This window comes from Diceros bicornis, chromosome 4, assembly GCF_020826845.1.
Source record: "Diceros bicornis minor isolate mBicDic1 chromosome 4, mDicBic1.mat.cur, whole genome shotgun sequence".
NCBI classification, from domain to species: Eukaryota; Metazoa; Chordata; class Mammalia; order Perissodactyla; family Rhinocerotidae; genus Diceros; species Diceros bicornis.
The window spans coordinates 4,532,336-4,548,122 of NC_080743.1; the positions used below are offsets into that span (position 1 = coordinate 4,532,336).

Here is a 15,787-nt window from a genome sequence, read left to right on the forward strand (position 1 = left end):
AAGGAGGATATTTATATCTTTTAATAGGTTGGTGTCTCAGAGTTCTGTTCCGGCATGAAATTGAGAGTCGGAGAGTGGTCTGGATAATCAATTTGGTGTCATCTCTTAGAACAGTAATCTATCAGAGGGGTATTCATGCTGGAGTGGTAACTTGGGATGGAAACGGGAATTATAAACATTTTATGCTACTCTATTCTGGCTATATTTAAAATGAAAACATGGTACAGATTTTTATGTGGGGCATGTTTAAAGGGAAATAACGTGCCCTACGTCGCAGGGAAGCAGAACACAGAGAACATTCTCAGATTTGTAGCTCTAGCCCTAGTCTGTGGAGCTGCCCATCAGACCAGTTTCTGGCATTTTATTTAGGGCTGTGAAACAGTGGAGGTGACAGAGGCTCAGGCTGCCTACGTAATGAGATTGGTTTGGTTGCTCTGACAGATGCAATGATTTAAGAGAGTGCTTACTGTGAGGGCATCTGCTGCTGAGAGCAGCCTGATGAAAGGCTTACAGGTGGGAGGTAGAGGAGAGCAAGGAACAGGAGAGGCGTGGTTGTGTACAGGCAGGTAAGGATCATCCTAGTTACAGTGCTTAGCGTGGTGCGCCGATGTGGAGCTGTGGAATAGTGTGAAATGGCAGAAGTGGCTTAGGCCTTGGAATTGCACAGAGCTGAGTTTGAGTCCCTGGCTCTACCACTTGTTAGCTGAGATCTTAGGTGAGTTGCTCCTCCTCTTTGAGCCTCTATTTCTTCCTCTATCAAATGGGGATAGTAAACACTCTCCCTCTCTCCCACTACGTGAAATTGTACTAATGTGAAAGTCCAATGGAGTTCCTGTGCATGGGAGAGCTCAGTAGCTGGCAGACATTATTGTTTGTCCATGTGTCTGTGCATCTGTTTATTCACCAGCATTGATTGTTCTTTGCCATTTCTAGTAGAGCCTCATTTTCAAATAGATGCCTAATGGTGACTTAGGCATCAATAGCTCTTGTGATCAGGATGCTAGTACCTAACAGTTAACATGTATTAATAGGTATATGTATGAGCATTTAAATGGCACAGAGGAGTTGAGTAGGTGCCTCAAGTATGATTTAAAAAACAGCTGCCTGGCCAGTAAACACAATAAAAGATATACCACCTCACTAGTAATTGGGGAAATCACAAAATAAAACGAAAAGGAGATATTGCTTCATACTCACCAGATTGGTAAAAAGTTTTAAAGTCTGATGATACGAATTGTTAAGGAGCATATAGAGTGAGGGCGCTCATATGCACTATGAGTAGGAGTTTAAACTGATACGACTACTTTGGAAAATGATTTGTTAATATCTAGAAATTTGAAGATGTGCGTATCCTACCTACCAGCAAATTCCACTCCTAGGTATAACCTAGAGAGAATCTCTCACATGTAATCAAGCCAATGTGCTCATAACTGCATTGTTATAGGAAACAACCTTAGTGTCCATCAGTGGGGCAAAGGATGCACACTTTAAGTGAGCTAGAGTTACGTGTGGTATCGGCATAGAAGAATTATATACAATGCTGAGTGAAATAAAGTTGCAAACAAAACCATTTACATATAGCTTGAAAGCATGGAAAACAATATTAATATGTTGCCTATGGATACCTACATATGTAATGAAAGTTTAAAGAAATTATTTGGAATGATAAATATTAAATTCAGGATAGTATTAGGAGAGGAAAGAGGGATGTAGTTGGAAAGGTTACCTAGGGCTCAAATCCCAACTCTGCCATTTACTTACTAGCTGTATACCCTTAGACAAGTTTCTTAACCGCTGCGCCTCAGTTTTTTGATGTAGAAAATGGAAAAATAATATCAACCTCACAGGTATGCTATGAGGATAAAATGAGTGAGTATAGGTAAAATGTTTAGAATAATACCTAGCACATAGTAAGTGCTATATAAGTATTAGCAATTATAATTGTTATTACATGAGTATTTTTATTATTCTTTATTTATTTTTAAAAATGTTAAACATTGCAATTTTTTTCATTTTTGTTTCATAAATATATATTTCATATATTTCATAAATGTTTCAGTATTCTTTCTAAAAGATAAGGACTATTTTTTAACATAACTACAATATCATTATTACACCTAAAAATTAACAATAAATCCTGAATATCAAATACCCAGTAAGTGTTCAAATTCCAGTTGCCCATAAATATCATTAACTTTTTATAGTTTGTTTGGGTTACATCCCATACATTGTACTTGGATAATTTGTCTTTTAACATTTTAATATTTTAATATATAGAGTCCTCCTCCAACTTTCCTTTTTCTTGCAATTTATTTTTTTAGCTTTGATATATAAAAATTATACACATTTAATGTATACATCTTGATGAGTTTGGACAAAGGCATATACTCATGATGCTATCACCACACCCTTCAAAGATTTCTTTGTGTTGTTTTGTGTGTGTGTGCTGTGTTTTGGTAAGAACACTTAACATGAGGTCTTTTTTTTTTAAATTTGTTCTCCAGACTTTTCACAAACATATTTAATCATCGTCCACATGCACGCATCTACCTCTCACTTAACATAACCTACCAAGTTTGAACATAGATGTGCATCCCCCTTGTCCTGAGGGAAGCTTATTTAGCAACAGAGTCAAAGTGATGGAGGTTTGCTCTTGTACACTAAATAACTTCCTAGGTTATACCATACCTGAGATTCAGAGACCTATCCTCTTAACATATTTTAAAGTACACAACAAATATTGCAATTTTTAAAAAAGAAGAGATGTCATACTTGCCCTTTGTCATCATAGAGTTGAAAAGTGAGCAAAGATTAAAAATATTGTCGACATGGGAATTTCAAGGTGTGGCATTGTAATAGTATAGTTATAATCTATTGACCCCTAGATACATTCAGTACAGTGCTAATAGCTTTATATGCACTCATTTCATCTTTCCCTATGAAGTAGGCACTGTTTTTATCCCTATTTTATAGACAGGAAGAGGCTTAGAAAGACTGACTTCCCAAGGTCACACAGTTGGGGGCAGCAAGGCTGAGCCAGGACACAGGTGAGAGTGACTCATGCTCTTGATGCTAGGCTGCAGAGCCTACCTGGCCAGTGTTCACATTAGCCCCCTCCACTCAGATTCCTACTTCTTTCCTGGATCAATCTTTCTAAGCTAAGTTATGCTGTGGTAATGAACATTCCCCAAATATTGGCAGCTTCTAATAATAAAGGGTTACTTCTCACTCATGCTATATATTCAAGAAAGGTCAGCTGGGCGCTCTGCCACACAGCCCCTTATTCCGGGATCCAGGAGCCTTGGACAGAGCATCCACAGTCTCAAACCTTGCCATTACTATGGCAGAGGGAAAGAGAGAGAGAATATGAGAATGAGAACTATGGAGAATGTCACACTAACAATTAAATGCTCTATCCTGGAAGTGACACACAACACCTCCACCCATATATCATAGGCTAGAGTGCTGGTTTTCAAACGGGTAGTTTTGCCCTCCCCCCCACCCCCAGAGGATATTTGCCAATGTCTAGAGACAATTTTTGGTTGTCACAACTAGGGGAGGAGGGGAGAAATGCTACTGGTGCTGTCTAGTGGCTGAAGGCCAGGGATGCTGCTAGACACCCTGCAATGCACAGGACTGCCCCCCTTCCCATCCCCCTCCGCACCCCAGCAAAGAAGTATTTGGCCCTAAATGTCAGTAGTGGTGAGGTTGAGAAACTCTGGGCTAGAGCTAACCACAAGGGGCCAGAAATTGCAATTTTATGAGCTGTAGGGAGGAGAATCTGAAATACTTGACAGGTAACACTAATGACCACCATGCCTCCTCAGGCCTAAAAGCTGTTCTAAAGGCGCTTCAGAAGATATTTTCCTGTGGTGGGAGTGAGCTGCTACTTTGAGGGAGAGCCGCTGAGTGGGTCTTCTAACACAGCCTGCATCCTCGAAGGGCAGAGGAGGCCCCTGGACTCACTTCTAAGCTGCTGCTGCTCTGCATGGGCACTGGGGCAGCCTGTCCGAAGGAAGTATAACGCAGGCCGTGTAGACAATTGTAAATTTTCTGGTATCCACATCAAAAAAGTAGAAGGGAACAGGTGAAATTAATTTAATAGTATAGTCTAGTTAATTCAATGTGTCTAAAATATTATAATTTCAACATGTAATCCATGTAAAAAATATTAATTAGATATTTTACATTTCTTTTTTTTTTGCGCTCTCATTGAAATTTGGTGTGTGGTGTGTTTTGTTTTGTTTTGTTTTTTTGGTGAGGAAGATTAGCCCTGAGCTAACATCTGTTGCCAATCCTCCTATTTTTGCTGAGGAAGATTGGCCCTGGGCTAACATCTGTGCCCATCTTCCTTTGTTTTATATGGGATGCTGCCACAGCAGGGCTTGATAAGCAGTGCGCAAGTCCGCGCCCAGGATCTGAACCCGCGAACCCTGGGCCGCTGAAGTGGAGCGTGCGAACTTAACCGCTATGCCACCCGGCTGGCCCCTGGTGTGTGTTTTATACCTCCAGCACACCTCAGTTCAGACTAGCCACGTTGCAGGTGCTCAGCTGGCACGTGTGGTGAGTGGCTGTGGTATCAGACATGCAGCCAGGGAGGTTTCTGTCCCTGGACTTGGTGAGGGACTTGCCTTGGGGTCCTCTCAGGACCAGCAGCACTGTGGTGACCCAGAGTCAGTAAGCTCTGAAAGTGGGGCGTAAATTCCAGGAACATCTGTCCCAGACTCCCGAGGACGGTCTGTGTACGTTTTTAGAACAAAGAGGGACTGGCTTCCTGGGTAGTCCGTGCATCACCTCCTTTCTGTCTGTCGTTGGCAGGTGCCTCCTCTGCAGACATGGAGCCCAGCTATGGGGGAGGTCTCTTTGACATGGTGAAAGGAGGTGCCGGGAGGCTCTTCAGTAACCTGAAGGACAACTTGAAGGACACCCTCAAAGACACATCTTCCAGAGTTATACAATCTGTTACCAGGTACGTGTGTTCCCCCTGCTTGAGTCAATGGACCTCTGTGTCCCCAAAGGATCTGGTTACCTGTCACCTACTTGTCTGGCTCAAAGACTCTCAATTTTGTGGTGGACTTGCATGGGATCTGATTGAGTGACGTCATTGAAGCCATAAGTTGAGTCCTTCAGAATCTGCAAGCACAGGCTGGGAGTACTCAGCCCACTGGGACATTAGAACAGAGTGGTTGCCATCCCTGGCTTTTGAATCCAACATCCTGGTTCTAATGCGTTACCTGCCCTTGTTAACCATGTGACCTAAGGCAAGTTAATTAACCTCTCTGAGCTTTACTTTTATACCCTGGTAGGATTTGTGTCTTTGGGTAGGTTGAAGATTAAATGAGATAATAATGCACATGAAATTCAAATAAGTAATACTCATAGATTATAATCAAAACACTTTATTTTGTGTATCTTAATAGCTCTTTAAAATTTATTTAGTATGAGAAGTTTTTTACCCTTCTACTGCATGAAAATTGTTACAAGTAGGCCATACGAATTCTTTTTTATTCTCAGTTATTAGACAGTTCTGGTGTCATTTTAAGTTACAATGTGCAGTTTTGAGTCAGAAATTCAAATGTCAAGTCCAGTATATTAATCAACATTTTAATCTTGGTTCAAAGATAAAATTTATCCCTCACCTCCAAGCCCTGATAGACAGTAAAAGGGAATCCCTTGTTCTTTCTCAGTACTTTCTCCCGTACCCCCTAGCTGCTCACACAATGAGAGGTACTTCCTTGGAGGCGAAGAGGCTGGAACAGTCAGTGTGAATAAATAAGTAGTGTTTTCTGTTCTGAGACTGATTCTGTTCATGATTCTGTTCATCTGTAAAGGGTGTTGGGTGCACCGGTTGGAGGGGTAGATTTATGCTCCTGAGGGCGTGGACTATGTTCTCTCAACAATGCTTCCTTGTTAGAGAGAAGGCCTGAGGGAAGTCAAAATATGCCTGCTGGACAGAAGTGTCCCAGGTCTTGATGGGCAAGTGATTGAGAGAGAGGAATCTTGACATATTTGAATCATCTTGATGAGTGCCCTTTCCTGTCTTGCTTCTAGCTACACGAAGGGAGACTTAGACTTCACTTACGTTACCTCCAGAATTATCGGTAAGTTTCTCACGTTTATCAGCTGCTCACTAGCTCAGCCTTCAGTTGCTGCCCATCGTGACGGCACACCTGTGTGACCTGTTTTCTTTCTTGTGACCCCCCAGTGATGTCCTTTCCTCTGGACAGTGTTGACATAGGATTCAGGAATCAGGTTGACGACATTCGAAGCTTTTTGGATTCCAGACATCCTGACCACTACACGGTGTACAATCTGTCGCCCAAGTCTTATCGAACAGCCAAGTTCCACAGCAGGGTAAGGAATTTAGCCCAGGGATTGCACAGTGGAAGACATAACAGGATATTTTCCTGCTAAGAACTCTCCCAGAAGTTTTGCGCTTAGGCACATGAAGCTGCAAAACTCTGCACTCTGGACACTTGTATCCACAAAATCTTTCTGAGCCTGTTATGAGATATTCTGAAAATTTTCCTTGGGTGAGGATATTTGCAGGAAAGTTTATCTGTCAATAAAACACCATCTAATTTGGGGCCTAAATCACTTGTGGCTGGTTGCTCAGTTGTAGGGCATGTTGCTCTGAGGCTCAGGGGGGGCTTGAACTGCTGCGTGGGGCAGGTGGCCAGCCTCATGCCGTAACGCTAGTTATGCCTTTCACCCTTCCTTATTGGCACTTGGCCGTCACGATGAGGAGTGTGGCTGGACCAGTACAGACACACCAGAATTAGTGGAAATAGCTTTCTGACATTCGGTAATGGTACATCTTTCATAAGTGGAGGATAGCGCATAAACAGTCCACACTGTAGGTTTGGCAGTACTATTTCTAATATTAGTCATGGTGAGAGCAGCAGCCAACATTTATAGAGGATTTACACTGTGCTGAGAACGTTACATGCAATATCTCATGTAATTCTCTCAACAGTCCCTTGAGGTAGATGGAGAAACTGAGGCACAGAAAGTTAAAGTAACTTGCTTAAGACCACACAATTAGCAAGTGGCCTAAGGCTTGTCTTCTTAACCGTCACCCTAGGCTGACAGTGTTACCTGGAAAAAGCTGGATGATTCTCTCAAGGAACTTTTTGAACTAAGCAGAGAAATATTCCTAGTTTCAGGCTGGTTAAGGAGCTATGAGACCTGGCTTAGGTTTGAATCTGATATCGAGCCTGATATTTCTGGCCATTGAATTCTTGATCTACTCACTAAAATAAGGCTTTTTCTCTCTCAAGAATGTCTTCAAATATTTCGACTTAGCCTTTAGATGAGAGTGGTTTTGCAAATCCATCTGGATCTGTTAATACACAGAAAGGGTTTTCTACACATTGGACTCTTTAAAAGTGAAACTTGATCTCAAATATGCTGGTTTTCCATACTGTGTCTCTAGAATCTCAGCTTTGATGCCAGAACACATTTTGCTCCAAATTTCAGTGGCCATTGATAATCTCGGGGCCTCAGTCTCCAGATCTGTATAAAACACAAGAAGTTTGGTCTGTCTACTCCCTAAGACCCCTTCCTGTCCTGAGGTTCAGTACGATAAGGGAGAGTTTTGTTAAGGACTCTTTTCTCTGAGGGTTCCCGGAGTAGGCCAGAGGGAGCCCAGTGGTTCTCAGGCTGTAGTGGATGGCAGACCCGCCCGGAGGGCTTTTATTTTTTTTTTAATTTTTTTTATTTTTTATAATTTTATTTATTTATTTATTTATTTTTCCCCAAAGCCCCAGTAGATAGTTGTATGTCGTAGTTGCGCATCCTTCTAGTTGCTGTATGTGGGACACGGCCTCAGCATGGCCCGAGAAGTGGTGCGTCGGTGCGCGCCCGGGATCCGAACCCGAGGCGCCAGCAGCGGAGCACGCACAGTTAACCGCTAAGCCACAGGGCCGGCCCCTCCGGAGGGCTTTTAGACCCCAGGCCCAGAGTGTCTGATTCAGCGGGGCGGGGTGCCGTGAGACTGCACTGCTGACGGCTTCCCGGAGCTCCTCCTGCGCCTGCTCTGGGGACCGGCCGCTCTCTGAGAAGCACTGGTAAAGCCGTTCTGAAGTGGTAAGGTCTCAGCTGTCATTCTATAATGGAGAGTTTAAATGCAGCTTTTTAAAATTTCCAATATCTGACTGCTCTCCCCACTCTTACTCCGTCTGTTACCTAATTCAGAGCAAGTGAATTAACATCAAACAGAAATGTGGGCAGATATTCTAAGTCGGCTGCAGATCTTTTGAACTGATTTTTTCATGTTTGGAGACTCAGTCAGTGCCATCATTTTCATAGTTGAAGGGCTGTAGAACATCCTGCACAGTATTTCATAGAAATTTTATTTGATCTTGCAAGACCTGTGATAATGTGGAATTTCCCTCTAAAAGTAAATAGAGATATAATATCATTATAAAAGCATTCATATGTATAAAGATATCTCTTTGTGTACTATTTTCAAAAGCAATCTCTATAAAGGTGTTTAAAGAAAAGCGTCTATTAGTGTAACTACATATTCTGTGACCAGTCTTAACAGTCTTGCCAAAGGAAGCGGGAATTACCTATCGAGCATCTGCCCTGGGCTGCTCTCACTTGCCTTAGAAGAACCGGGAGCAAGCATGTTTATTTTATTTACTACCTAGAACAGTGCCTGGCATGGCTAATAAATGTTCCTCAGAAGAATGAATGTGCCAAGAATTGTTAAACACATAGATATAAAATAATTATTTGGTTTTTGTCCTCAAGGCACTTAAGCCTAGTTGGAGAGAGAACCCAGGACATTCTAAAGACAAAAGTAGATAGTGTTTACAGTACCTACTGACGGAGTCTAGTGGAGGGAGACAGCAGTGAGAGCTGGACCTTGGAGCATGAGTGAGTCTTGTATAGGTGAAAGGAGAGGGGTTGTTTCTCCTCCATGCAAATTGTGGAATGTATCTTATGAGGCTCCTCATGGTCTGGCCTCTGCCCACCGCTCCGGCTTCATCTTGCACTGTTCTGCACTGCTTAAAACCCCATGTTCCAACCAGGGGAGACACACACTGTCTCTTTGCATGAGCTGCTCCCTCTCCCTAAAAGGCCACCCATGCCACCCACCCCACCCCTTCTTTGTTAGCCTAACTTCCCTAAAGGAGGGATTTCCACATGCCACAAGGCTTTTCCAATTCTTTCCCCTAACACACAGGATGGCACCACATCTTCAGCCCTTCCCAGAGAGTCCAGGAGCTCCACAGAATGGAACTGGACCCTCTGACCTAGCTCCCTCAACCCTCCGTTGCATCTCAGCAAGACAGTCCCAAAGCCTTAGTACTTTCATCTTAGCTCTGTTTTTGATGTGACTACAGCTCTTTTCAAGCCCCTCGTCCATTCTCTCCCCAGCACTAACACCATGAATGGATTTGCATCTCATTATTGCATTACTTAGAAAAGTTTTCTTGGTTCTCATCTTCAGTCCATGAGGACTAGAACAATTTCCTCCTCCTTCCAGGTCAGTGGAGTGCTAGGTCTGCAATTAAATCTTATTTTAATAAATATAGATGACAGAATCTTCCATAAATACAGTGTTGGAAAAGACCAAACACAAGACTGATTTTTTTTTTTTTTACAGATTCACATGAGTCCAGCTCTGTCCGTATCTCCATGCCTTGAAACCTGAACCCAGCCACTTTACATCTTTATTACGTGTTGTGTTTGGGGATACGGGTGGTGGCAGAGACAGGCTGTTTCCAGAAAGATTTTACATTGCGGAGGGGCAGCATCCTGTATTTTGATTAGCTTTTATGCTTAGAAGCCACATGGGTTGACAGGAATATGAAATAATCAAATAGCAGTTTTCTTAGTATTTGCATATGTAACAGAATGTTAAAATAGGACTCTGTGTTTAGTCTCAGTTTTAGCAGAGGATTCAACCCAAGACAACACACGGCAGATAGCCCTGCATTCAAAGTGAGGTGTTAGAATACCTATTCAGGTAGTGAACGTCAGTTTTTTGACTCTTGTTATCCAGTATCCACCTTGAGGAAATAAAAGCACTGATGTTGACAGTGGAGTCCTGGAGACCAGCAAGATGCATCATCAAAACCAGAGGTTCTTGGTCTGAGTTAAAAAGACCCGGGTCCACTGTGTGTTTAGATCCATGGATGGCTTTAGAATTTAACCATCTGCTTCCACTCCTATTTTTTGTTTATTGTGGTGAAATATACCTAACATAAAAATACCATTTTAACTATTTGTAAATGTACCATTCAGTGGCATTAAATACACTCACAATATTGTGTAGCCATCACCACCATCTATACCCAAACCTTTCCATCATCTACTAGATAAACATTGTGCCCATCCCCTCCATGGGTGTGTGAACGAGTGTATACGCTGCATCACTTTCTGCACAGAAGGTTTATAGCTGTGCCCTAGAATATCACGACCACTGCTTTACACATTTCTTGACATTGCTGTTGACAATAAATGGAAAACTAGATGAATGGTCACCAAGTCTAGCCTGGCCCTAAAGTTCTTACATTCAGATTAACCCTATACCAGTGCCGCTTTGAGCCTCCTTCTCCCTCTGCCCAACCAGGAAGGAAAGTATGCTGAAGGAGCCCTGTTAGTAAAATAAACATAACATAGGAAAAAAAACACCAGCTGGTTGTTTTAGAATCTCCCTTCATTTTGACTGTTTCTAAACCACATGATCTTGTAGGATTTCTTCCCCTTTGGGAACAACTTAATTTTTGGAAAATATATGATCAACTTGGGCTTCTTAAAGGGCTCCTGATTGTTTGAAGGTCAACCTTTTTTTTTTTTTCCTTTTCCTTCCAGAGCTCACCAAAGAGGTCACCATAGCTCTGAGTTGTTTCTGCTTTGGTTGGTTCGCTGGTTGGTGAAGGGGGTTGGCCATAGAGGAGTGACTTTACAGCTTATACTGCATCTCTCCTCTGCCACCATGCATCAGTGTAAGGACAGGAAATAATGGGGCAGGAAAAAAAGTCCCTGGCCTGGAAGCTAGAGGACCAGGGAGCCCCACATTCTAGTTCTGCAGCCTTCAGTGAATTGAATGTCTCAACTTTGGTAAAATACATTCATGTGTCACATAACGACGTTTCGGTCAACAACGGACCGCATATACAACAGTGGTCCTGTAAGATGACTACCATACAGCCTAGCTGTGTAGTAGGCTATACCATCTAGATTTGTGCAAGTACACTCTATGATGCTCACACAACCACGAAATCACCTGACGATGCATTTCTCAGAATGTATCCCTGTCGTTAAGCAACGCATGACTGTATAGCCATCACTTGAAGCCGTAGCCACCTCACAAATGTAAGATGGAATTGTGGTTAATAATCGATCATCAGACAGTGTGGTATAGAAAGTGCACAATTTTTTATTATTTTTATTGAGGCCAAATTCATATAATATATACAAATTTTGAGCTTTAAAAATGACCCTAGGTTCACATCTCAGCTGTCCTCTTCCTGGGTAGGTCACTTCACCTCAGCTGAGACTCTGTTTTCTCCTATGTAAAATGGGGATGACAATAAGAATACCTATCTCACAAATACTTAGAAAATGTTTCTGTAGGTTTGCTGTACGAAATAAATGTGATAGCAGTGTCTGGCTTAGAGTAAGCATGCAGTGGGTGGTAGCTATGATTATCATTAGTAAGAATAAAATGCCACAATAAATGATTGACTGCAGTACCCTGTCCTCCAAAAAGGTGTCAGCCTCTTAAAACACGGGGTATGGCTCTTCAGTCTGAGTCTCTGTAGCGCTTTTTGCTCTTAGGCTCAGCAACTGGGATGCTTATGTCATCTTTCCTCGTGCTTGGGGCGATGGAGAGATGAACATTGAACGGCATCCAGCCCTGGTGCTGTTTTGGCCTCTTCTCCCGCTGGGTGGTACCATGGCAGCCTTGTGATCCATATGGCGTCCTCTGACGCTCTGCGGCTCTAGCAGGTGTTCAGAGACTGGAGACAGCATCGTGAAGTGTCACGTGCCCAAGGATTGTGCTGACTGCATGAAGCTGTGAACCCCAGAGAGCTACAAAAATAGCTTCCAGTGATTGATCTTTTTTAAAATTTTTTGGTTTTGTTTATGCCTTAATATTTTTCCCCCTTTAGACCGAGCACATGCTTTTTAAAAAATTCTAATTGTATGTTTGCTTAATGGTGTATAATTATATATCAAGTAAATATGTAATTATGGAGTACTTTAAATTAATATTATTTACTTGATTGATTTAATGATTGGGGAGCTATTAGCCTATTGTGCTAAGAACAGTTTAGCTAACTTTTAGCTGAGACTCATTACAGATGTTGACATTTAGTGTTTGTATGGGTGACACAGTTTCCATAAAGTTTAAAAATATTGCTGGGAAAACAAATTTCCTACAGTTTTACATGGTTGCAATCTAAAATTGATTCACCTGTTCCTGTCTCAAGATACTGTACATGTCGACAAATCTATTCCAAGAAGAGATTGCCAAATGGGGTTCATCCCTTCCTTCTTTCACTCGTTCATTCACTCCGCAAGTGCCTGCTGAGCACCTGCTGTTTGGTACATGAAACTGGAGTCAAGTTACACGAGTGAATAATGGTCTCTCTTCGCATGGGGCTCAGTGTCTAGAGGGGGAGACAGACACAATCAGTTAATTCGAATACAGCCTGACAGCTGGCAGTTGCTGTGTTTGTGTTGTGCTGCTGAATTCTCACATCCATCTTGTAATGCCCATTTGCACTTTACACACAAGAGAATTCGGGTGTGGAGGGGCTAGTACTTTGCCTAAGGTTAGTCAAGCAGTAAAACCCAGGTGAAAACCTAACCTGTGGGCTTAACCATGTTGCTCTGCTGGTAAAACCTGTAGCAGATGAAAATGACAAGGGCCTGGGTACAAGGGTCACTGAGTTGACTGAGCATCTCTGCCCGTGGGGGTTAGGACACTGTCAGAGACAAGCGTACGTTTGAGCTTGGGTTTTGAAGCATGAATAGGAAGCTACCAAGGGAAGAAAAAGCATCGCAGACGGGGAGCAGCTTGTACAAACGTACATTTTGCAATTCTTCTGATGGCAAAATTTATCTTCCCAATTCTTCTTCTTCTTTTTTTTTTAACCGACATATCATTTCCATTCCTTGAGAGCACATCAATGGGGAATCTATTTGAGGGTAAAGAATCGGCCAGAAATAGCCCTAAATCATGTTGGGTAAAAGGGCAAGCTGTTGTGAAGTTTAAATGGACAGAGGCCCAATCCGGGGTCACCCTGGATTGTTTGGGAGCTATGTCAAGCGTTTCAACTACTGTGTTTAATAAACAACACCTGTCGTTCCCAAAGGTATAGGAAAATGAGTAACCTAGAAGGTCCCCTGCCACTATCCCCCAGTCACCTTGTAGAAACAAAGTTACAAATTAACCAAAAAGAATGGTCTTTCTTGGCAGCCCCAGAGAGAAAAACTGCCTGTTTGCTTTCGGATGTCAGCTCTACAGATTATCTGGTTACCAGAAAAGGGTGAACCAAACACATTGGTCCTGCCTCCCTTTCCCCCCTGTTAAACATTAGGAATTTGAGACATCTGGGTTTTAGTGGTGGTGGTAGTGTTGCAGAGCTCTTTCTGATGGCACTGTCCTTGTAAAACCTGTTTTTTCCTCCAGAATTCCCTAGCTCAGTAAATCGCACCTGCCGTCCTTTTGTCCAGCCGTTCAAGCTGGCAACTCGGGCATCATCCTTGACTCCTCGCCCATCTCTCTCTTAAGTACACCACTCCACACTCACACACTGCCACCATCTGATCAACCGCTGAGTCTTGTGCACAGGTATTCCACTTCCTCTCTGTTTCTTGAATTCCTCAAGTCTTTTGCACCCTGCTGTCACTCATGTAGCCTAAGCCACCATCATCTCTTACATAAGATTCCTCAGCAACCTCCTGACTGGTCTCTCTGACTTTAGTCTCATGTCAGCCACATCCATTCTCCATACTGGATCTTGGAGGTCTTTGGAAAATGCAGATCCGAGAGTCATTCTCCTTCTTAAATACTTCTCCCAGTTCCTAACAAGGCCTTGTATCATCTGACCCTTCAGTCCACACTCTCGCCATACAGAGTTTCATTCATTTTTTTCAAACATAGCTAGCTCTCTTTGACCTCGTGTGTTTGCATTGGCAGTTAACTGATGAAATAATAATAATAATAATAGCTAGCATTTATTGATCACTTTGTGTGTGTCAGATACTGAACTAAGCCCTTGAAATACATTCTCATGTAGCACCCACAGCCCTGTGAGGCAGGTAAGTGGGTATCGCTCACCGCATTTTATGAAGAAAGGCTCAAAGAGGTCACAAAGTTTGTCTAAGTCTAAGCTTCTTGTTATTGTTTATTAGCTGAATTAGTAAATATCTAATGGATTGAGGCTCATGCCTAGTATATTGAGGCAAATGATCATCCCAGCCAGTGTACTGGTATAGCACAGCGATTTATACTCGGAAGACCTGGCATGCAGTTCTGGTACTGACCAGCAGTGGGACTTTAGACGAGATAGCCTCTGAGAGTTGGTTTTCTCATCTGGAAAATGGGGATCGTATTAATTAATCCTTGTCTTACATGATTGTTGTACAGATCAGGGCCAATCAGAATCTAGGAACATAGTTGATGCTCTGTAATGTGGTAGATGAGCGTGTGTGTTAGAGGCTGCCCCATGTTGTTGTGGGTACCTTCACTAAAGAGAAGGAAATAAGAGCCCTGAACGAGCCTGCCTTTGGCTCACTTGGCAGCACTTTTCGTGTTTTCGCTTTTATCAGTTGGAATAAAATTAGGGGTAGTGCAGGATTTATAATATAATCCTATAATTAAGCATCTAGTAGGCAGGTCAAAACATTTTATTCTAAATAAAAATTAAATTCAGTGTAACCTCACAGAATTTTTTTTTTTTAATATTTTTTTAAAGATTTTATTTATTTATTTTTCCCCCCAAAGCCCCAGTAGATAGTTGTGTGTCATAGCTGCACATCCTTCTAGTTGCTGTATGTGGGACGCGGCCTCAGCATGGCCGGAGAAGCAGCGCGTCGGTGCGAGCCCGGGATCCGAACCCGGGTCGCCAGCAGTGGAGCGCGCTCACTTAACCGCTAAGCCACGGGGCCGGCCCACCTCACAGAATTTTTAAAAATTCAAATATGTAATTAAGTTGTCTAGTTTAATTTAAAACATATTTCAAAATGTATTTTCATACCTTTACTGAAACAGAATTTTTTTATTAAAAAATTACTGGATTAAACAACTCTTCTTTCTGTGTTTGGACCCTGTTCCCAGCTCTCCCTTTCTAGATTAAAGGAGATGTAGTTTCACTTCGGAAGTTGTTTGGTGTGATACATGCTCAAAGAGAGGAAGTTGCTGGGGGAATTCATTTTCTTTTGCTCGATTCCTTTAGGTCTCAGAATGCAGTTGGCCCATTAGGCAGGCCCCCAGTCTGCACAACCTCTTTGCTGTGTGTCGGAATATGTATAACTGGCTACTGCAGAATCCCAAAAACGTCTGCGTTGTCCACTGCTTGGTGAGTAAGCTTTTGTTGTGGCTGTTGTTGTCACGTTTGGTGGTTTGGTTTGGTTTGGTGGAAGATGAGTGGCCCTATACAGCTTGGTGAACAGGTAACATTTAAGTTGAATAAGCATTTAAGGCCCTACTTGGAAATTAGGTGATGTGAGGGATATTAAAATGAGAGAAGAACTTGTTATTCCTGCCTTAAATTAAAGCTGAGCACTAGTTTGAGAGACAGATACGTACACAACCCAC

General features: G+C 42.4%; 1 protein-coding gene across 3 annotated transcripts in view; it reads left to right on the plus strand.

The window, feature by feature from the left end:
• The window catches only part of DNAJC6 (DnaJ heat shock protein family (Hsp40) member C6), a 137,524-nt gene that overhangs the window by 90,020 nt on the left and 31,717 nt on the right, over positions 1–15,787 (plus strand). For all 3 annotated transcript variants that reach the window (XM_058538224.1, XM_058538225.1, XM_058538226.1), the window contains exons 2-5: positions 4,819–4,969; positions 6,052–6,101; positions 6,206–6,354; positions 15,426–15,548. In XM_058538224.1, the coding sequence (XP_058394207.1) occupies positions 4,819–4,969; positions 6,052–6,101; positions 6,206–6,354; positions 15,426–15,548 (473 nt within the window). The remainder of the gene's footprint in view (positions 1–4,818; positions 4,970–6,051; positions 6,102–6,205; positions 6,355–15,425; positions 15,549–15,787) is intronic.